This window comes from Gekko japonicus, unplaced genomic scaffold (assembly GCF_001447785.1).
Source record: "Gekko japonicus isolate JY-2015 unplaced genomic scaffold, Gekko_japonicus_V1.1 scaffold1435, whole genome shotgun sequence".
NCBI classification, from domain to species: Eukaryota; Metazoa; Chordata; class Lepidosauria; order Squamata; family Gekkonidae; genus Gekko; species Gekko japonicus.
Genome location: NW_015174883.1, coordinates 72,270 through 95,030, shown reverse-complemented (window position 1 = coordinate 95,030; position 22,761 = coordinate 72,270). Strand labels below are relative to the sequence as shown.

The window sequence follows — 22,761 nt, the reverse complement described above, 5'->3', positions numbered from 1 at the left end:
TGGTGGCCCTGGAGTCAGGCCCCGTCCTCGAAAGGAAGCTAACTCCTACTGTGAGCACCAGCCCCACAGACAAAACAAGGGAGGTCCATAAATAACTTTTATTTACGTATTTATATCCTTCCGTTCTCCCCAGTGGAGACCCAGAGTAGCTTGCAGCATTCTCTTCTCCTCTGCCTTATCCTTATGACAACCCTGTGAGGTAGGTTAGGCCAAGTGTATGTGACTGGGCCGAGTTAGCTCCCTGGATCCAGTAAGCTCCCATGGCAGAGGGAAGATTCAAACCTGGGATTCCAGGATCCTAGCCTGATGCTCTAACTGCTCCTCCCTGCTGGCATATGAAGAACATTGTTATCAGGCCCTTTCAGGGATGGTGGTAGGGTCTTGGTCTACCCCCTTCCTTTTCCCTGGTTGCCGTCCAGGGCCATAACTATATTTATGTTATTAATTCAATTTTTAATTGTATTTATTTATTCAATTTATACCCCACCTTTCTCCCCAATGGAGACCCAGAGCAGCTAACATTGTTCTCCTGTCCTCCGTTTTATCTTCACAACAACCCTGTCAGGTAGGTTAGACTGAGTGAGTGTGACTGGCCCACCCAAGGTCACCCAGTGAGTTTCCAAGGCATGAGTGGGGATTTGAACCCAGGTCTCCTAGATACTGGTCCAATACTCTTATAAACACTATACCACACTGGGCACTATACCACGTTTATTGGTAGCACTCCAGATCTGCCTGGACTTGCTCATTGTCTGTTTGAGTGTAGAGCTGAATAGCGGGCACTGTGCTGTTCGGTAGGGTGTGGTTGCAGGCCCCTCAGTTATTCTGGAAGTACCCCTGCATAACTGTTTCCTTGCAGAGATTCTGGGAAAGTGTTTGTAAGTGCTCCTTGACCATACGGAGAGAGAAACTTGACCTTGTTACTAGTCATGATACACAAGTCCACCTTGGAAACATGCTTGGCCTTTTAAAATGTGTGTTTGTCCGGCTCGTTCTTGATCTACCATGGGGATTAGAAAATTAGCCCCTGTTAGTTTGTGTTTCTTAGAATCAGGATTGAAGTTACAGATTTGGTGGTGTTTCTTGTAAGTTTCCGGTTCTTCTGCACATGGTGGTATCCACACACATCCATTGCGGCCAGCCTCGGCATGGCTTTCTTCTACCCAGACCATCCTTTGAACATTTCCACCTCCTTGCCCCTTACTAACTTTTACCTTGTTTTTTCTTCCTATCTCCCCCTTCTGTTTCTGTTTGTTTGTTTGTTTGTTTCCATCTCTGTAGCCAGATCTTTAGTAGTAAGCGGAATTTCTTTCGGATTCACACCGGCTGGAAACAGAGGTACCGAAGGCTTTGGATCTGCTACCTAGGAGATGTTTTGGGACTGAATCAATTTATCCTAGCTGTATTGTTGTCCTACTTTTTTTTCCCCTTCAAAAGCCTGGGGGGCATGCTACCCAAATGCGCGGCGGACACATGCATGGGACCCCGCACTGATCTTGCAGCAATGTCCTTCTTGGTGGGGAGATGTGTTTGTTCTCTAGTAACCAGATGGGTTTGTCTCCAGTAGAGCTTTATGGGGGAGAGTTATTAAGTTCATTTGTCTAGCAACATGGTGACCCATATTGGAACCATAGGTATGGAAGACTTCAAGCGGTGTTTCTCAAACTCGTTGGTTTTTTTTTGGTTTGAAATATTTCTGTCTCTTTCTTTCTCAGACTACTTTACTCCTCTACACACAAACACACCTCAATCCCACCACCAGTTATTGAGTTCATGTAGGTCTGAATCGATTGTAAAAACAAACAAACAACACCACCAAGTAGGTCAAGTATTATTTTTAAAAGATTATTTTTTTTTTGCATGGTCAACAGGTCTTTGCCCTGACTTGGATGGACTAGGCTATCCCTATCTCATCAGATTTTGGAAGCTAAGCAGGGTCGGCCCTGGCTAGTACTTGGATGGGAGACCACCAAGGAAGTCCAGGGTTGCTAGGCAGAGGCAGGCCATGGCAAACCACCTCTGTTTGTCTCATGCCTTGAAAACTCTATGGAAGTTGCCATATGTCAGCAGCAACTTGATGGCACTTCCCACCTCCGACAAACCTTTAAAATAAATATGATCAAGTATTTAATGTACTTCTTGATAAAAGAGAAACAAACAGAGAAAATGATGTGTGCTTCAAAAACTTTTTCCTGGAAGACTCTTGAGGAGGGTTGCCCCCACTCCCAAGCCTGTGGGGTTTGATGGGAGGAGCTCAGTGGGATGAGGTGGAAGTGGGCAAAAGGCTTACTAAATGGTGGGGCAGAGCTTGGTAGCTTAGGGGTGGTATCTGCTGAAAGGAGCAAGGAAAGGTGAATAGGAAAAGCTGTCCTTGAGGCAAGCCAGATAACAGTCTGTCCTCTACCTATTTTACGCCTTCCCCTGGAGACCCTGAGCAAGAGGCTGAAACCCCTGATGCCTCAGTTGAGACCCTGAGCTTGGGGGGGCAGCTGTTAAAGGGGGAGCACTGTGTGCCCCCAGTTTCTCTGGGGAAAGGGAACTGTGGGGTCTCACTTCTCCCATTGGTCTTGGGTGCATCCACGAGGCATTAAAAAAGTAGCTGATCACTTGACTTCCTTGGCACAGTGACAATACTCCATTCATTTGACTGGCTCTAGTTCCATGTTGACCCTGCAAAGATCTTCATGCGGGATGCACAGAAAGCAACATGCATCTCTCTGCCCCATGGGTGGAAGAAGGGATCTTCCACCCAGGGCAGGAAATCTCACCAAATCACAGAGGAGAAGATGGCTGTGATGGAGGAAGAGTTTGCAGGATCTTCCCCTGCTTCATCTCTAACGTTCCGTAGGCAGGTGACAGCTCTGGGGCCAAGCCTCAGTTGGCAGAGATTCTGTCCCCTCCCACCCCCAAATCCTTTTCTGACCTGAAACTTCAGTCTTACTCTTCCCTTCTACAGTGTTTGGTGCTTCCCCCAAGAGACAGCTGACCCAGGACTTTAAAAGCGAGGACTTTAATAAAAATTGATCACTACAAGAGACTGAGAGGCCAAAATCCAGTAGAAAATCCCCTGTGCACAAGCCCCGCTGCAATCAGTGGGAACAGTGCGGGATAAATGCAACTGTTTGACTCAAACGGTGTTATACTGTTTTTCCAACAGTAAATAAAATCAGAATCCAAACTGTTTTTGGGTACCTGCTTGGGGTTTTCCTTTACTTTTTCTAAAGGAGCTCGAAATTGGAGCATTCAAATTTAAACAGGAGCACGGTTTGATTTTCTCAAGTGTCAACACATCCTGACTCTCATAAAGCTATGCTGGAGATCTTTCTGGTCGTGGGCATTAAGTGACAACCTGGTTCTGGAATAACTCTTAGAGCCAGTAGTAACGTTGTGATTCCCCTGGGAAAGTGGTCCTGTTAGCAGAGAGATGTCACCACTTTCCATGGGTCTGGAAATTCTAACTTGTTCTTGTCGTCGTGGTTGGGATTTTTTTTTTTTCTGATTTGCCTTCCACATCCACGCCTGCAGAATAACTCAGCACACCTCCAACACCTGGGGAGGTTTTTGCTGCCCTGTAAGACCCTTCTGATGTGAAAGACCTCAAAAGAATCCCACGCAAGGACAATTTCATGGCCCCAGCCCTGGGTTTCTCCAGCGCTGCATCTGTGGAATTAAAAGTTTCTGATGCTCAGGCAAACCCAGTTTGCACATGCAGACACTGGCATGAAGGAAACATTATGCAAGGACTGGTCCTGAAGTTATTTGCAGCAGCTGAGATGCATGAGGGCAGGGTGGAGGAGCAGGGTTAGGCAAGGAACTTGAAGACCCATCCCAGCAGGGCAACCCAAGAAACAAGTCTGCAAACCCTTTGGCCCAGAACCTGCACTACGGTCATGGTTTGCAAACACTGCCAAGGACTTGGAAGGTTATTGGCGGTTTCTTGGCAAGGAGATCTGTCGTGGCTGATGAGTGAACCCTAAGCCAGCTGTAGTGACTTCGGAAACCATTGTTCCTTTGCAAAGCGGTTTCATACAAAAGTCAAAGTGATCCATGCTCCCCCCCCCCCGACTCGCTTTCCTGACTTGCAAAATAAATGATAATCATTTGTTGGGGATGGGGCCTATATTTGGTGTGCAAAAAGTGTACTGCATGGAATTGCACACAGAAGTGTATCGGCAGCAGAGGCCCAACCACTGCAGCTTCTTGAGCCACATATAGAGCCATATATAGAGACAGTGGATCTAAGTGGATCTGCAAACCCAGATCTCCATTTTCTAAACCAACCGCATGCAGGCTGCTCTTTGCAGAAGCTGTTTGGGAGAGTGGATGGCCCTCTGATTCATTGTCATACCACCGTCACAAGTTCTCTCTCATGGATTTGTGCAGGGGGAAAAAATCACTGGATCCGCAAGGGGAGTTGCTGCTGGGGTACAGCAGGCTGCATGGGAGATCCCTGCATGCCATTGCTTTTTGACTGTATCGCGTTTGGAAAAGTATGACAGGCCTGGACTACTTGTGTGAGTTTCCCCCATCCTGTCCAAGATTCTGAAATTCCTTTTTGATTCATGGAATGATGAGTGGACTAGCAAGACCTGACATGTTCTGAGGGGCCATAGTAATCTCTGGACTAGGGATGTCCATGAACTGAATTTTGTGATGAACCATGCTGGTTTGTGCATTCGTGAACCATGATTCATGCAATCGCGATGTTTGCAAACTGCCCACAAATCGCACTGTTTTTTTGCGGTGGTTTGTTCGGTTTGTAAGAGGGCTCATGGCGGCAACATGAGTGAGCTCAGAAGGCATTTAAATGCCTTCTGAGTTCACTTGCAACAGCCGTTGCTGCGAACCCAAACTGGTTCGTTAAATGGAAACGTTCGTAGAGGGTTGTGAACTGTGGTTTGTGAGACCCCACGAACTACGAACCACCATGAACCTCAGTTTTCCTGGTTCATGCCCATCCATACTCTGGACCCTGTAAGCTGTGTTTGTGTTCTGGCACCAAGAACTGTAACATCATTCTAAGGGCATGCATAGGTAGCATTCTGCACCACTTGAAAGCCACCAGCCCTGCCATTTGGCCTATTAGGTTACAGTAGATGGCAGATCTGAAACACTGCATCTCCACAACCCAGCTTTGCCCAAGAGGTCCCATACAACATTATTGCATCTCAGAGCTTCTGGCAGCAGATTTCTATTCACTTGCTGAACCTGTCTGAGCAGTGTCAAATATTCTCTTAGATTTGCTATTACTAATGGTTTTGATGTTGTACAGAAGCTGCAGAATCCTTACCCAGAGAGCTCGACCACCTGAGAGCTAGAAACTTACCTTGTTCTTTGCAAAAATAACGAAAGCTAACATTTCCTGGAAGGCAGATCCTGTGCTCTTACATTTGTCTGTGTGCAGGTCATATGCCGAAATGGCTGCCTACTAAGCTGGCAAAGTGCTGAGATGCTCCTCTTGTGTAGGCCACCCCAGGCTGGCCTCCAAACATCTGGAAGCAGGTCCTTCAGTTGGGTCTGATTCATATGTCTTACAGCTCTGGATCGCTCACAGCAAGTGGTTCCTTCAGACTTCGATCCTTATGGGGGGAAAATGCAGTGGATCACTCGTTTTTCACCCTATGCTCTTGGGAACCTCAGGAGCAAACTATCTGTTATGCTAGTTGGCAAGCTCAGTCTAGGTTCCTCCAGTCCAGCTCACCTTCCCTGCAGCCGCACAGCAGCTGCAGGGAATTTACTTTTAAAGAGCTGAGGGAGCCCTTTTCAGCTTGGAACTGCAGTGTTGGAGGAAGGTGGGCTCCTGCCCCCACCCACACTGCTTTTTATAGTTGAAACAGCCCAGTAAGGACTTACTGATGTATCTTTGGAGCAGCATATGGAGTATTCCGAGCACAGCATGGGGGGGGGGGCAGGAGCCCCTCCTCCCCCCACACTGCAGTTCCAAGCCTTGCACTATCTGTTGCCCCTTGCAGGAGAGCGCAAAGAGGTGTTCTAGAGCACATCCTTGGCTCATGGAATGAGCCTCAACTGGCCTTCTGCACCCTTGAGTGTCCCACCCCTTTGGAATCCACTGCAACATGCTGGGATTCTTTGATAGATGACTCAGCACAGACAGACTGGCAACAGCAGAATGTTTCCTGAGCAAGTAACCTTGCTCTTGGATCCGATGCTGGGACCCAGCAGTGAGCTCTACTGAGTAATCCATTGCCTGGAAAATGTGTCACATGGCTTGGCCCTGTTACAAGTGAGGTATCTGGTCTCTCAGTTTCCCAAGCATTTTATGAGCAACCAGAGGAGACCCTCACTATTTGCAGGGAATGTGAATGATGAAATCTGCTAAATACTTTGAGGCAGTGGATCTGTTCCTTCTAGGAATAAAACTGCCAAATTTCCTGCAAAATGTAACAATCTTTTTTTTTTTTGGCCCCCCGAAGGGGAATTTTTTTTATTTTGCATTTTCTACACACTACACACTACAAATATGGGATGTGGAAAGGAATACTAATGCCCTATCACTATTACTATGGGAAATGGGTCAGGGAGATCTAGATACATAAAGTCTACTGGATAGGGGAAGGAAAACTACCACTCTTTTCTAAATCTCCTACTGGATATGGGGATAGGGTAAAGACTAATACAAATCACAATCTGAAAAGCTAAAAGAATAGATCTTTTTAACCTATTAATACAGGTTATACAGAGATTAGTTTGATTATACAAATATAAAATTATTAGCTTGGCACAGTTACTGCCCTTAGCACTCATGCTTTAGTCTTAGAGTCTTTTCTTCTTAGATTTCTTCGTTTTCTGCAATTTGGGAGCGGCCTCTCCTTTCTCCAATTCAGATGATTCTGACGACGAGGAAATTTGGCTTGTTGAGTCCTGTGAGTAGGACTCCTCCTCCTATTCTTCTTCCTCCACATCCGGTTTTAAATTCTTTTCCATCTGCTTCTTTTTTACATTGAACAAAATGTAACAATCTAATCAGTACCATCATGGTGCTGTTGGGGCTAAATGCCAGCCGGAGACTGTCTCATACAATCAATTTGCAGGCTGCAAATAAGTGAAATAATGAGTTACAGCACTGCAGGCGGTAGAGGTCCTGCACAGTTTAAGGCTTTGTCGGTCCTTCTGGCCCCTAGTGGTGTAACCCAAACCATATTCAGCATTCTAAGATGTTCACCATTCCACCCTTACCAGAATCTGCCACCTTGACAGCTTTCCCAAAGAGGCTTCAGAAGACATGCAAAGCTTCTGATGGGCAGAAGGGTTGTCTCTGGTAGTGTGAAGGTTTGCGCCTCCTTCCTCCCACCCCTGGCCTTGCTTGCGTTGGCATCTCAGTGTCCTTCCAGGGGAGATGTTCCTGGCTCCAAAGCCAGAACATTGAACAACTAAGTAAGGCTCTCTTATTTTAGTTGACCCCCATGCACAGACTCATTCAGAACTTCCAGAGCATCCAAACATCTCCTTTCCAGGCATCCTTGGTCCAGCGGTGTCTTGTTTTTCAGTGTCTCTGTCAGTTGCTTGTTCTAATGTTATGTTTTGATGTCTTTTGTTTGCAGCCTTTTAACGTAAGTATATCAGGACTGCTCAGAGACCTGACTCTGACCTGAGTTTGTGGCATGACTTAATTTTGTCCCCCCCCCCCCCCCACTTGTATCTCATTCATCCATTATCAGAAAACGTGGACCCAGATTCATTATGGTCCGGGTGTTGTGTGTGTGCTTATGTATGTATGTACCAAAATTCTGCACATAGATTACTCAAACTCAGCAACAAGTGGATTCTGCAACATATCTGTGTTATATTTTATTTTATTTTTTAATTAATTCAATTTATACCCCGCCCTCCCCGTGAACGGGCTTATACAAATGTGCATGTGATGTGTTTTGCATAATTTCCTCTGTTTGTCATAGGGGGAGGGGCAAGTTAATTCTCACCAGGGTCCCATCCCCATGGCTTTTACTTTCTGAGATTGGACTCTGCTTTACCCACTTTTTCCAAACACCATAGCAGTCTTAGGGGCTAGAACCTTGGTTTTTTATTATTTTTAGACAGTAGCCGAGATTGTTAGCTGCTCTTTCCATAATGCTCAAGGCAGCTCACAGCTTCATTAAAAGCATCAAAAAATATCAGTTGAAAAGCAATTCTGCAGTGTATAAAAATGAAAAAATTCCAAAATTTTAAAAGCAGCAGCCACTGTAGAATGAGAACACATGCAAAAAGAAAGAAGCCAAGCAAAATGCCTGAGCAAGTGGGGGGGGGGGATCAGCTGGTGCCAAAATGTAAAAGGCAGGCATTTTACAGTAAAGCTGCCACCATAGAAAAGACCCTGTCTCTGACAACCTGTTTTATGAAGGTGGTAGCACATTGAACAGGGCCACTGATGCTGATCTTAAATGGCAGGGTGGCTTTCTACTGGAAAACTAAATGGCAGTGAGGAAGGTTTTAGCCTTGCCTTTACTTGGCATTCTACATTTCTAGGTGCGTGGGAAAAATCTGAATCCACTTTGACTCATGAAAGCTTATACCCTAGGAAATTTTGTTGGTCTTAGTGCTACTGGACCCAAATTTTGTTCTGTTACTACAGACTAACATGGCTACCCACCTGAAGCTAGATCCATGAAACTAGATATGTATTCTATCCTGTGAGCCCCACCCATAGCTTAGTTTGCTCCCTAAATTGGAGGTAGGCCCAGGCTTCAGATTGTGAGGTTCTGGATCAAACTCTTTCTGATAAGCAAGCATAACCACAGTCAGGGGTCATTTCGTAGAAAAAGAGCTAGGGGGACTCATTAGCATAACTCATTAGCATATGCCACACCCCCTGACATCACCGGAAGTGTGTCCTCCCCACAGCCGGCAGCGACCTCCAGCGGGCACCAGCAGGGAGCTCCAGGCCCCGCTCTCCCGCACCTCACCCGGGGGGATGGCATCCCCCCGCGTCCCCCCCCCAAATGACCCCTGACCACAGTCCTTTATTTTCAGTAGATGTCACAATCAGGTAATTGATGAGTCTTGGCTAGGTCAACTGCCCCTTCAAATACTGGTTTCAGAACCCTGCGAAGTTACAATATTTTAGCATTCTAGGATTAGGCTATTGTAGGATGGGGGGAACACTAGGATTTTCTCACTAACCAACCTGCATAACTGGAGTTGTTGTAAGACTCACAATCAGCTGGGGCAACCATAACCAACCTAGCTTCAGTCTTGCATTGAAACTGGTAATGGATCAGATTCCTATAAATATGAGGTGGACTCTCTAGCGCTCCCTTTGGGAGGCCACATTCATTCTCCCCAACGTAAGAGCTTACTGCCACCATTAACTCGCACCATTTCCCCTCCTACCTGCACTCCCTTTGCAGCAATAAAATGGGCATCAAGGACCGCATCCGCCTGAACAATTCCCAGAGGCAGGGCAGCCGGGGGAAGCAGCAGCATCTGGCCCCACCCCTCCACCGCTCTCCCAGCACTGAGAACATCCACGAGGTTGTGAGCCCCACCAAGGTACAGAAGAGCTGGAGCTTCAATGACAGGACAAGGTTCCGGGCCTCACTGAGGCTGAAGCCCCGGACCCCAGTGGAGGGTAATTTGGAGTCAACCAGGGAACTGAGGTTGAGAGTTTTTGGCAGCAGCAGTGCAGGGGTGGGGTCTTCTAAGAGGCAATGAGGGATGGGATCATTCTTAATGTGCCATTCTCAATCGGTTATGCAGTTTGCATTGGAAGTGTGTTGTGTTTTGAACAGGTCATAATGAAGAGAAGTAGAAAACGGGTAGTTTATTCAACCATTTGCAACCCTCAGAATGGCTTTGGCTTAGGGTTCTGTTGGTCACATCCTCGGAGAGCAGAGCTGGAGTTGTATGTTAGCATAGAGAGAAATGTGCTGTGCATGTATTTTCAGAGAAACTTTCCCACCTGAGAAGTCACAAAGAATGTTAATAGAGCTACAAGCTTGGTTAATTGGGAATGGATGTGATTATTTAGCACAGGGGTGGGGGCAGCATGGTATAGCCTGATCTCCAGATCTCAGAAGCTAAGCAGGGTCAGTACTTGGAAGGGAGACCAAGGAAGACTCTGCAGGGGAAGGCAATGGCAAACCACCTCCGCTTCTCACTTGCCATGAAAGCCCCTTGCTGGGGTTGCCATCAGTTGGCTGCAACTTGATAACACTTTACACATATGTATTTACTGTAACACACAAGGAAAATGCACATGTGCTGTAGAGGCATATGCAGATGAGGAGTGCATGCTTTAACATATATGCACTCTCTCTCCAGCCCTGTGCAGTTCTGATTTTTTCCTAAAAACCCGAAGTGACAGAAAGGGCAAAGAGCTGGTAGAAAGATACAAACTCTGGTGGGGAAATCCCTTGTAAGGCTAGCTTGGTGCACTCTCCTGACCCATTTGGAGCCCTCTTTTCTAAATGTGGTGCTCAGACGCTGTGCATGAAGCACACCACCTCCTCCTCCTCCCAGTCTCTGTCTGCCAAGCATCACAACTTATAATAATGGGACCTGTCTTGAAGTACCCAGCATTCTTGAGGAGGTAGCTCAGCCCTCGATAAACCGAGTCAGAAAGAGTGGGAAAACCAAGTCTGAGGGTGGCACAAGGGATGGAAGGAATTCTGGAGGCCTTGGGAGAAAAATAAATAGGAGGACACAAGTAGTTGAGGTTGGGACTGGACAGAGAGGTGTGCCTAGAACTCCACAAACAGAGGAGCGGTAGAAACTCTCTTCCTTTTCTCTTTCTGCCAACAGTTGATGGCCCCACAGAGGACAGCAGCGAGGAGAAGGGCTATCAGTGTGACTTGACCTTTGAGGACATTATGCCTGCTGTGAAGACCCTGATCAGGGCTGTTAGGTGAGCCCAGGGGGTGGCTGGTTGCCAAGAAGCCAGTGCTGTCACGTTTGGCTCCATTTTTGCCTGACTGAGAAGAATTCACCCCATTTTGTGGCCTTACCAGTGTGGTCTTGGCTCCTCATCCTGAAATAGCTGCTTGTTAGCTGGCTTTTGAGGACACCATTTGAGCTTCAACCTATAAAGGTGGTAGAGTCATGGCTCCATGGGTGAAGAGACCTTGGATCCTCTTCGTGGTCTCTGTGCATCACACTACTGGGGATATAGTGCACCTGCGCTGACCCCAATCGGTAACATAGAAAGCGAAAGGGATTTTTACGCCCTTTCCCCAGTCACATGCCGGGCTCCACTGCGCATGACTAAGGGAGGGGCACGACAATCCCGCCAGTTCTCTTCTGACCGCCGCACTGGTAGGGTCTTCTCCACTTCAGTCGGTAACTTTTCTCTCTGGCCTTCGGGTCTTTTCTTCTCTTGAACGGATTCCTAGTTAGGGAAATAGAAAATAGTGTTAGTTAGTGAATTGGACTCTTTTTGTTGTTTGTTCTGCTTTGGCAGACTGCTTCCGCCCCCTGGCCTATGGACAAATGGTGAGGTTTCTTCAAACGGTGCTTGAAGTGCGGTAACAAAATTGCTCCCCCTGACGAACACTCCCTTTGCCTCCTGTGCCTCGGGAAATCGCACCGAGTGGACTCTTGTGCCCATTGTACCAAATTCTCGAAGCAAACAAGAAAGAACAGGGCTGACAGACTTAGTGTTGCGTTGCTGGAGTTGGCACTCTCACTGATGGCATCCTCACAGGACACTTCGGGGCACACCTCAATGTCGACTCCTGCATCAGGATCAACGGCCGCAATGTCTGTGACACTGGCCCATTCCGATCGACTGGTGGTGAAACGCTTGGTCCCAACATCTCAGTCCGAAGCCCACACTCCCACTAAGAAACGTAGGGAGGGCAAGCACAACCGGCCTGTCAAGCATAAGAAGCATAAGAAGGGCTCCCCCGCTAAGGCTCCATTGACCCCATGCCAGGCTTCGGGCATTATTCCTATTGGGTGTGCTTTGCTTAACTCTTCTGGCCGTGAGCAGCTACAAGGTGCATCACATTCACCTTTGCTGTGTCCTATTCAGCTCATGGACTCTGAGCATAATATGGACTTAACACAAGTCTCCCGATCCTCCAGTGTCGAGAGCCTTCACTTGGATCGAGGAGCTAGCACTTTTGTGCATCCTTCCCCACATCGACCTGATGTCATGCCCACCGTGCAGCCTGACCCAGTGGACCCTGATCCCGGGGATTCTGTACCTTCAATGTCCAAGAACGAGCTCCCTGCACCCCTGGAAGTACCAAACCTAAGTCCTGCAGAGGATGAGCACCAGCTACCAGGAGAGTTTACACCTGGAGCCGCTCCTGTAGAGCCAAGCACAAGCACCACGCCTCCTTATTCCCCCCCACCACCTGTGAATCGTTTGAGAGAACAAAGGCGACGGGACATGTCAACCCGGCGTAAAGAGGCACGTATGCGAGGTCGGCATCCTCTAAGTCCAGAGTACTGACTGGAGCCAGGACTCTGTGAGTAGCCAGTAATTGGTTAATAAGTGGAACGGACTTTTAAGGCGGCTCTCTCGAATCCCCAACTCGTGCTGGCAACTAATCGTATAGACAAATCGCTGCACCTCGGATCCTGCGTTCCTGTTTCCTGGTTTTCCTCTTGACTCCCTTGGCTCCTGACTTCAGACTGCGTGACGTCATTTCTCTGGCTCCCTGACTTTGGACTGTGTAACCTGACTCTTGACAACGGCTTTCAGCTTTTGAAACTCTGACTGCAAATCTCCGGTAACCTTAGCCTGTGTATTGACCTGATATTTTGGACTCTGCTCTTGTTTCTCTGCCTTATCTGGTGCCCTGACCTCAGCCTGTGTTTTTGGATTTTCTGTGCCCTGCCTGGTCTGCCAGAGCAATCGTGACACCCGACAATCGAGATCGACCAACGGGAGCATTCCACCCCCCCTTCGCCTTCCTGGGATCAACGCCAATGGCAGTATATGTTTGAGGCCAATCCCTTTTCTAGCAGTACACCGTGGCTCCCGCCTCACGCACTGATGGAGTGGGATCGTCAATCCACCTCATCCCGACTCTCTTGGTATCGAGACTCTCCCACAACACCGGAGTTCATCAAACCTCAGCCATCGCAGCCGATACGTAGTATTCATAAACCGCCTCCATTGGCACCATTACGATTTAAAGAGCCATCGGAGCCGATGCCTTTGACACCGATTCTCCAGATGTCATTCTCGGAGCCTTTGGATCATTCCGTCTCCTCCAATTCTTCATCTCGCTCTGGGGACGAGAATCCAGACCCCCCCAGTAGAACACTCTCCATCACAACGAGTAGGGGAGGGTCTCCCAATATCCCCCTCTGAGGACCTTAAGGCTTATGGGGAATTTGTTAAGCGAATGGCTAACACAATGGCCCTGTCGACTGTACAGCCCCCACCTACAGTTACAGACTCGGTATTTGATATTGTCCAGATGGACACTTTGACAGCCATCGCTTTGCCCATGACTTTGGTCCTGCTGCAAGCATACAAACAAAGACTCCTGAAGATAAGGAATTGCCAGGCTGTTACCTCGCTTCACTTCTTCCTTTAGCACAGAAGGGCTGAATGTGAATTCTGGAAGCTGATATTCATATGGGCACTTGGTGACTTTGCCCATGATGAGAGACATCCCATTTTGAGAAGGGAAGCGCGGCGGGCGGGGCAGGGCAGTCTCAGGCTGCCCCGAGCCAGGCCCCCCCTGCCGCTGCTGCCTCCCCGCCACGGAGGGGCGGGACCTAGCGCCGGCTGGGCCCAGGCATTCCCTGACGGCGCCCTCCTCCGAGCGCAGCGGGCAGTCTCAGCGGCCCACCGCCGCCTCCCCCTGCCGCCTCCCCCCCCCGCGGCTACCTGTGGAGGAGGAGAAGTGCCTTCCCGCCCGAGGCCGGGCAGGAGCGCCAGAGATTCAGCTCGGGGCGCTGATTGGGCCGGTGGCACTGCGGCAGCCCCGCATATTGGCTCCCTACCTGCCTGCCTGCCTCCCATGGGACGGGCTGCGGGCGAAGAGAGGCTGCCAGCGGCCGCCCCTACCTCTCCTCTCATGCTCTAGGCGAAGGCCTAGTTCGCCTAGTGGGCGAGCCGGCTCTGCGTATGAGGCCACTCCAATGTGGTTCCTCAAGAGGTTTCAACCACAACTTCAACCCCAATCTCAGAGGTTCATCCTCCCTGCTCAGATGTTGAACTCATTGGATTGGTGGGAGAATCTGCACAACCTTTTCACTGGAGCCCCATTTCACCCTCCCGCCCCCTCTATGACACCACAGGTGCATCTCTCTGGGGATGGGAAGTGCACCTTAGAGCGATCTGTGTGGGCTCCAGGTGGGAGACTCATGTGGCCCACAAACATATCAACTTTTTTGAGCTGTTAGCCATTCAGTATGTGCTCAGGTTTTTCCACCACCTAATGGCCCATCACACAGTAGTAGTCTTGACCAACAATACCACAGCTCTGTGCTACCTAAACCATCAAGGAGGGACGGTGTCAAGGGGATTGTGTTGACTGGCCCTGGAAATTTGGGATGAATGCCAATTGTGGGATATCTTCCTACTGGCAGCCCACCTGCACAGGTCCCTAAATGTGCGGGCAGACTTCCTGAGCAGAGGGGGAGCATTGCTGCATGAGTGGGAACTCAGTTGGACATACCTTCAGCCAGTCTTCGACAGATGGGGCCAGCCAGAAGTAGACACATTTGCAACCCGTCAGAATGCGAAATGTCACTTGTTCTGCTCCAGAGCAGGAAGGGACCCTCTATTCCTGGGAGACGGACTTCTCTACCCAAGGACCCACAGACATGTGTTTCTCTTTCCGCCACTCCCTTTACTCACCAAGGTGATCAACAAGATAATGAGGGAACGGCCTCGATGCATCCTGGTGACCCCATGGTGGCCCTGCCAACATTGGTTCTCCTCTATGCTCCACCTGTCCAAGGGCTCCTTCGTCTACTTTCCAGCGGCGCTAGATCTCCTTGCGTAGAAGGGTCAGGTGCTGCACCACGATGTACCTCATCTCAAGCTCACAGCAGGGAGGATCCTGTAGCACGGATTAAGAACAGGATAGACCACATTTTATTGAACTGTCGTAAGCCTTCTACGTGTGCTTCCTATGATAGAAAATGGAAGAAGTTCTTATCTTACCTCAGTTTGTTGGAGCTGCCTCCACCTCCTTCGGACTTGGTTGCAATTTTTGGTTTCCTGTTGTCCCATTTGGGTTTGGGCCTTAGTTGTGCCTCGTTGCGCGTTTATTTAGCCGCCATCTCCACCAATCATCCAGCAGTGGATGGTTACTCTGTTTTTTCTCACCCAAAGACCAAACAGTTCCTTAAGGACCTCAATCGCCTTTCCCCCCTGTCCCAGGGCCCTACACCTGCCTGGGACTTACCCTTGGTGCTATCCAAACTGATGGGCAAACCTTTTGAGCCCATGGCTATGTGTAGTTTGTAACTCCTCTCGTGGAAAACGGCCTTCCTGGTGGCCATTACATCAGCTCGGAGGGTGAGTGAACTGTCCATGCTTCGTTGTGACTCTCCTTACTTGAGTTTTCACCATGATGGTGTTACCTTGGCCCCGGATGTCTCTTTTCTGACCAAGATTGTCTCCGAATTCCATCTGAGGGCAGACATCGGTTTTCCCATGTTCTTCCCATAGCCACAGAATGATGATGAACGTCATCTTCATGTGCTGGACGTAAAAAGGGCTTTGCCTTTTTACTTGGACAGGACACGGCCTTTTTGGAAGTCCCCAGCCCTTTTTGTCTCCCATGCCTTACCTGGACAGGGCAGGAAGCTGTTGTCGCAACACCTGTCCAAATGGATTGTGGAGACAATCAAGCTGTGCTATCTGCTGGTCAAGAAGCTGCTCCTGGGGCCACTTCGGGCACACTCCATCCAGACTGTAGCAATGTCCACCGCCTTCCTGAGAGGGACATTGCTCTGTGATATCTGCAATGTATCCACCTGGGCCACTCCTCACACATTTGTGAAGCACTACGCCCTGGATGTCTGTCTGCATCAGCGTTCTGCGGTGGGACGAGCTGTGTTGCAGGCGCCGCTTCTCTAGGACCTTCAGCTTCCTCCTCCAGGTAGGTGTCTACTGCTTGTTAATCTCCCAGAGGTGTGATGCACAGAGACCACGAAGAAGATAAACAGGTTGCTTACCTGTAACGGATGATCTTCCAGTGGTCATCTGTGCATTCACACTACCCGCCCTCCTTCCCCTCTTCTTTCGGTCCTCTCCTATTTTATTACTCTGAGACCGATGGCAGCGGTCAGAAGGAACTGGCGGGATTGTCGTGCCCCTCCCTTAGTCATGCGCAGTGGAGCCCGGCATGTGATTGGGGAAAGGGCATGAAAATCCATTTTGCTTCCTATGATTAGGGTCGGCGCAGGCGCACTATATCCACAGAGGTGTGATGCACAGATGACCACTCGAAGATCATCAGTTACAGGTAAGCAACCTGTTTTTCCAGTTCTCCAGTTAAAGGATCCTAGGTGTCAGGGCTAGAATATTCCCCTGGCCTGCGCCCTTGGAGAATCACCACCAATTGAAATAGGATCGACATCACATTTTTAACTATTCCCTCCAGGCTTTCTGGCCTCTGAAGCTTCACCTTGTGTATATACTTTTTTTGCAGGATCCTTAAGTTCTTGGTGGCCAAAAGGAAGTTCAAGGAGACGCTGCGACCGTATGATGTCAAGGATGTTATTGAGCAGTACTCTGCCGGCCACTTGGACATGCTTGGCAGGATCAAAAGTCTCCAGACACGGTGAGCCAAGCTCCCAGTGCCTGTCGGCACTTCTCCTTTGACTCCTTAGGGGAGAGGCAATTTTGTCCCTGAAGTGGGGTACGGCTGTGCCTAAGAGGGCAGGATTGGAGACAGCTACCACTGTGGAGCAGCAGTGTAGTTTTTCTTGGCTCAGAACCTGAGAGATCGCTCTGTTCTCCTTCTTCCATGGGTTCCTTGTGCAATTTTGGACAAGTTCCTCTCTCTGTACCCCTCTGGCAGCTCAGTAGGCCAGGAGTCCCCCACATGGAGCCCGCCAAGTGTTTTTTAGAAAGCGAGTTGAGTCAGGTAGGGCTTCATTCCCAACAGAGCTTCTGATTGGCTGTTGGAGATCTGCCAGATACTGCTAAATGAAAGTTTCCCGTAAAAGTATTTTCTCAAGTATGTTTGTTTAAAAAAACCATCCTTTTAAACAGAGCTTCTGCCTGAGATTCTGAAGAACTACAATAAAATTATGCCTGACCTCCACTCCCTGGCATTTTGTGGCTGGCTCCGCCTCTTGTGGTGGCCATTCTGTGGCTGCTCCCACCACCGTGTGTCAGAATTACAAAGGTGGACTCCACAGCCTCAAAAAGGTTGAGAACCTCTGCTGTAGGGCCTGTTGTGTGCTGCTGGTGTCTTCCCTGAGCGGTGGACTCTGATCTGGAGAACTGGGTTTGATTCCCCACTCCTCTAGATGAAGCCAGCTGGGTGACTTTGGGTCAGTCACAGTTCTCCCAGAACTCTCTTAGCCCCACCTACCTAACAAGGGTGTCTGTTGTGGGAGAGGAAGGGAAGGCGATTGTAACACACTCCAAGACTCCTTCGGGTAATGGAGACCAGGGTATAAAACCAACTCTTCTTCTTTCTCCTCCTCTTCCTCCTCTTCTTCCTCACACAGTGGTAGGGCACACACTTGAGGATTTTCTCCTTGTTAGACTTAGTCCTGATTTTCTTGGGAGTCAATCCATAAGCACTGGAATCGGTTCGGGCATAGTTCTTGCACACATCTGTTCTTCCTATGCATTTTCCCAGTTGTGGAGTCAGTTTATTTTCTTCCACATGTGCCTTGAATAATGAGGATTTCTGAGGGAGGATGTTGTCATCAATGGCGTCACAGCACCCCCCCCCTTAAAATAGCACTAAAATATCAATACATTGCTGGAGCATTGTAATAATAGGCTTAGCAGATTCTCTGCATTCCCAGGTTTCATTTTTTTAAAAAAAGTAAGCCTCTAGCCTATGGAGATATGCCTTTTCCCTTATATCTCTGTAAGGGGAGAGGCTAGAGACTTACTTGGTTTTAAAATGAAAGCTGGGAGTTCAGAGAACCTGTTAAGCCTATTGTTACTACACAGTAGCGATATATAGATACTAAGAATAAGGCCCGTTGTGGAAATAAATACAACGAGCTCTAGAAAGAGGCTCTGGGCGGGTGCCCCGGTCTTGGGCACTCAGTGTCAATTTGCTGTGGCAACTTCAGCAGGTATAATGACACTGAGTCCACCATTTTCTCCAGAGGAACTGATCTCTGCTACCTGAAGAACAGTTGTAATTTTGAGTGATCTCCAGCCCTCACCTGGAGATTGGCAACAATTGTTACCCAGGACGAAATGGTTGGTTTGGAGGGTGGATTCTATGGCATTCTACCTGTCTGAGGTCCCACCCTCTCCAGGCTCCACCCCTCAAATCCCCAGGAATTTGCCAGCCTGGAGTTGACAACCCCATCTCCTTCCCAGCTAACTATCAACCTACCATTATCTGCCCATTTGACTTTAGCTGACTTCTGCCCTCCCTTCTGCAGAGCAGTTGTAATTTTTAGTGGTCTCCAGCCCTCGCCTGGAGATTGGCAACAATGGTTCCCCATGAGGGACTGGATGGTTTGGAGGGTGGAGTCTATGGCATTGTACCTGTCTGAGGTCCCACCCAGCTACTGAAGTTCAGAGTAGATGGAATTGGGCAGGTTGACCTAGTAGACTTGGGCAGAATAAAGCAACTATTGGCATTTACAAAGCCCTATGGACATCAAGGGTTGCCACCTCCTGGACACAAAAGATGAGACCTTAACTGAAGCACCTCAACGGGTACTGCTAGAAAGGCTTCGACGGGTACTGCTAGAAAGCTCTTGGTACCCCACAGGGCTGCCCAACAGGACTCTCTTCTATCTTGTGAACTGCCCCAACACTTAGCCCCCTGTATGATTCTGTTGTCTTCTGTCTGTCCGGTTTTTCTTTCCCTGCCTGGTAGCGTGGAGCAGATCGTGGGGCGGGGTGCCATTGCAGTTGAGAAGAAGTCGCGTGAGAAAGGGGAGAAGGCGTCCCTGGAGGTTGAATTGGTGGATGAGCTCAGTATGATGGGCCGTGTCGTCAAAGTGGAGAAGCAGGTAGGCTGATGAAGAGAGGCAGGAAGGATGCACAGCCTATCCCTGTCTTCTGCCCCACTTCTAACCCTCTCTCTCTCCCCCATGCTTTATGGTCCCAAAGGGATGGTTTGTTTATTTACTTACAAAATCTTTCTGCCACCTTCCTGCCCCCTTAGGGTCACCAAGGCAATTAACAGTTAGAACATTCTTAAAACAGACTGTGAAAAATTGAAAATCAAAAGTGAAATACTATAAAAGCTCATAAAACAGTAATCAAAATATAGTGCAGGAAGGAATGGATCATTGAGGGAATACCAAACAAAACCAAATATTCTTCACCCACTTGTGGAAGAAAGATGACAGAAGAGCAAGTTTGGTGTAGTGGTTAAGAGTTGCAGACTCTAATTGGGAGAACCGGGTTTGATTCCCCACTCCCCCACATGCAGCCAGATGGCTGACCTTGGGTCAGTCACAAGTTCTCTCTGAGCTGTTCTCTCACAAGCAGTTCTCGAAAGAGCTCTCTCAGCCCTATCTACCTGGGTGTCTGTTGTGGGGAGGGGAAGGGAAAGGAGATTGTAAGTCGCTTTGAGACTCCGAGTGAATGGTGGGGTCTACATTCAACCTCTTCTTCTTCAAGATTTGAGTCCAACAAGATTTCCGGGGTATAAGCTTTCAAGCGTCTGATGATGGGAAGTTTGACTCTCAAAAACTTATACCCTGGAAATCTTATTGGTGTCTAAGGTGCCATTGGACTCGAATTGCACTCTTCTACTTCAGAGCAACAGAGCAACCCACTGTAAAGCGATGACAGAAGGAGGCTGACAACCATCCCGGGCTCTCTTTGTCTGCAGGTGCAGTCTATCGAACATAAACTGGATTTACTACTGGGCGTTTACTCACAGTGCTTGCGGAAGGGCTCCATGAACTCCTTCAGCCTGACGTCCATGACAATCCCTGCCGGTGAACCTGACATCACATCTGACTACCACAGCCCCGCAGACCATGAGGACATCTCCGTCTCTGCTCAGACCCTGAACATCTCCCGGTCTGCTAGTGCCAACATGGACTAAGGTGCAGCACCCGGTCCAGGCATTTAATAGTCACACACCCGCCGTAGCGGGGAGGAGGAGGCCGAGAGAAGGGCACTTGTCTGCTTCCAGGACAGTAAAGAAAGGGAGGCAGACTTCTGATGACCCCTCGTAACAGGTGGATGTCCTCTGGTACACCCAGTCCTCTTTCAGCCTCGCCGTGATGGTGGGACTTGAATGGAGACACTTCTCCCAACACCTCAATGATTGCCTCAACTTTACTTGAAGTCTTCCAGTTGTGGGTGAAGCCACAAGCACTGGACGTCCCAAAGAATGGCCTGAATGTTGCCTCCAATGGAGTCGTGGTGTCATCATGGCTTTTAAATCAAATCCTTTAGGGTGGCACCCACCAACTGTAACCAAGAAACTGGATTTTTTTGGGGGGGGTGGGAATTATGCTAACCTTACTCTGACCTTGAAGGCAGTCCCTTCTGCAGAGAAAAAGCCATGCTAGCCTGAAACAAATTGCAGAGGGGAGTCCATTTGTTTCCTTTTGGCCTTTCATGAGCATTGATTCCTGTTTTTGGCAAGCATCTCCAGGTAAGGTGGAAGCGTCGAGCTCTTCAGGGGCTCAGCAAAGAGCTCCCAGAGCTTATGGGGTATCTTGGCCCCAGAGTGCGAGCAATGACCCTCTCTCCAAGCAAGTGATACAGGTGGTCCCACCTACTTAACCACATGACAGCCACTGACTTTGGATGTCTACCTTCTAGGAAACCAGGTTGGAGACTCTTTATCAACAGCTATGCAAAAGCTTAGATAACCCTTTTTTTCTCCAGGGACATTGTAACTTGGACTGAATGTGGTCTTTTGTCTTTGTGTCTAGCAGAAAATAACTGGCAATGCCTGACCCTGCTGCCTGCAACCTTTAAGCACCTTTGCAACTCTTTAATAATCTCTTCCCAGGTAGAGGGCATGGCTCTTAGGCCCATATATTGTAAGCACAGCGGAGCCTCCTGCACAGTGGATGTGCTTTGCGGGGCAGGACAGGGGCAACATTTATATGCAACAGACTTGAATATGCAACCTGAAACAACCAATCCTTACATTCTAGCAATAGACCAGGCACGCCTTTTGGCCTTGGGGGTCTCCATGGCACTCTAAGCTTGCTCGGGGAAGTGAGTTCCATTTGGCTGGGAGTAGAAAAATTGCTAGGAATCCCAACAGGGTGCTACATCTCGCTTTGGGCCAGGGGGAGAGCCAGGCCGAGCAGAGGTGTCTGCCTTATTTCCAGCAGTACTGGAATGTAAGGTGGAGTCTGGTTCTGTTGTGGGTGCCTTGACTGAGAAATTTTAGGGTGCTCTCTTGCTTGGCTTTTAAATTCTCCCTCTCCTCAGACCACTTATGTGATCCCTCTTCTCTGTCAGCGGATGAGGGCTTGATAGATCCCACCTTTTGTTTTTCTCGAGAGACCTCCCACCTTTTGCTGCCCTTCTGCCATTCTCTTTGGAAAATTCCTTTCATAACCCTGTTGCTCCTATCCTGATGCTGTAAATCATCCATCTTTCATTGTTTCTCATCCTCTGTTGGAGTAGCCTCTGCTGCAGACTTGACCTCAAGTGCTTTCCTGGGAAAAGCTTGTGAGTTCCACACATCAGACTGACATTTGAGGTTTTCATTTTTTAAAAGTGCATACCCAACACGTGTGAAGGAAACCAAGTGTGTTGGAAATGGGTGCATCCCGATCACCAGTGAACCAACTGCTTGCTTGGCAGATGCTAGGGATCTACTCCCTCGTCTCATCTGTAATGGTTCTTTGAGCCAGTAGTTGGGGGTTCCAGGTCCTGCCACTGAGCACCACGGGAGGGAATGTGGTGCCTGTGCTGTAGGGAGTTAAGAGGCTCTGGGGCATAGCGGCGGCACCTTTCAGGTGCACAGCTGCTGAACAGATAGCAGAACCTGGGGCTGGCAAGGGATGCCATGACGTGTGCCCCCGTGGGGTTCTGCCATCCAATTTGGTCACTGTGTGCCAGTCATAGCCCTGAAGCCTCTGTTTCTCCCTCTTGATGCCCCCCAGTAAGGATGCCGCAGCCCCTTCCCCCTTCAGTCACTCCCAGTAACAGGAGTCCGGAAAATCCAAGCCACTGCTTTGGGGGTTCCCCATCCTCACTGGCTTTTGATTTCCTTTACGTGATTTTTTGGTTAGACTAACCTACAAGCTCAAAAGACTTTTCTACTCCCCACCCCCTTTTTGCCAGACTCCACCAAGCTGCCTGATTCCCATGTTCTTTTTCTTGCACACTAATTGGATAGCCATTCGTTTTTAAACAAGTTAACCCCTTTCCTCCCCCATTGTCCCCCCCCCATCGCCCCCTCCCCCTGCTTCTGGGGGAAATAAGGAAGGCTTCCCTTTCTTGCTTCTTGCAGCTAGCACGGTCCACATCAAGGAGGTTGGATTATTCTAAAAGAAATTTAGAGTCAGATTTGGGAGAAAGTCCCTGCTTTCACTCCAGACTTCCGTAGGGTGCATGCCACCAGCTGTTCTCGCCCCAACGCACACCCCTCCCTGTGCATGCTCATGCATGTGTCTTGAGGAAAATGGCTACAGCGGTTCCTGAACTTTCCCTGCACACGTGACTCTCCTCCACCTCCCCCAATACAC

General features: G+C 49.0%; 1 protein-coding gene across 1 annotated transcript in view; it reads left to right on the top strand.

Annotated features, from left to right (window-relative positions):
* KCNQ4 (potassium channel, voltage gated KQT-like subfamily Q, member 4) overlaps positions 1-20,162 on the top strand; it is a 174,651-nt gene extending 154,489 nt beyond the window's left edge. Inside the window, exons 9-13 of the mRNA XM_015424904.1 lie at positions 9,366-9,586; positions 10,759-10,861; positions 16,584-16,715; positions 18,960-19,095; positions 19,926-20,162. Coding sequence (XP_015280390.1) covers positions 9,366-9,586; positions 10,759-10,861; positions 16,584-16,715; positions 18,960-19,095; positions 19,926-20,144 — 811 coding nt within the window. The 3' untranslated portion in view covers positions 20,145-20,162. The remainder of the gene's footprint in view (positions 1-9,365; positions 9,587-10,758; positions 10,862-16,583; positions 16,716-18,959; positions 19,096-19,925) is intronic.
* The last annotated feature ends 2,599 nt before the right edge of the window (positions 20,163-22,761 follow it).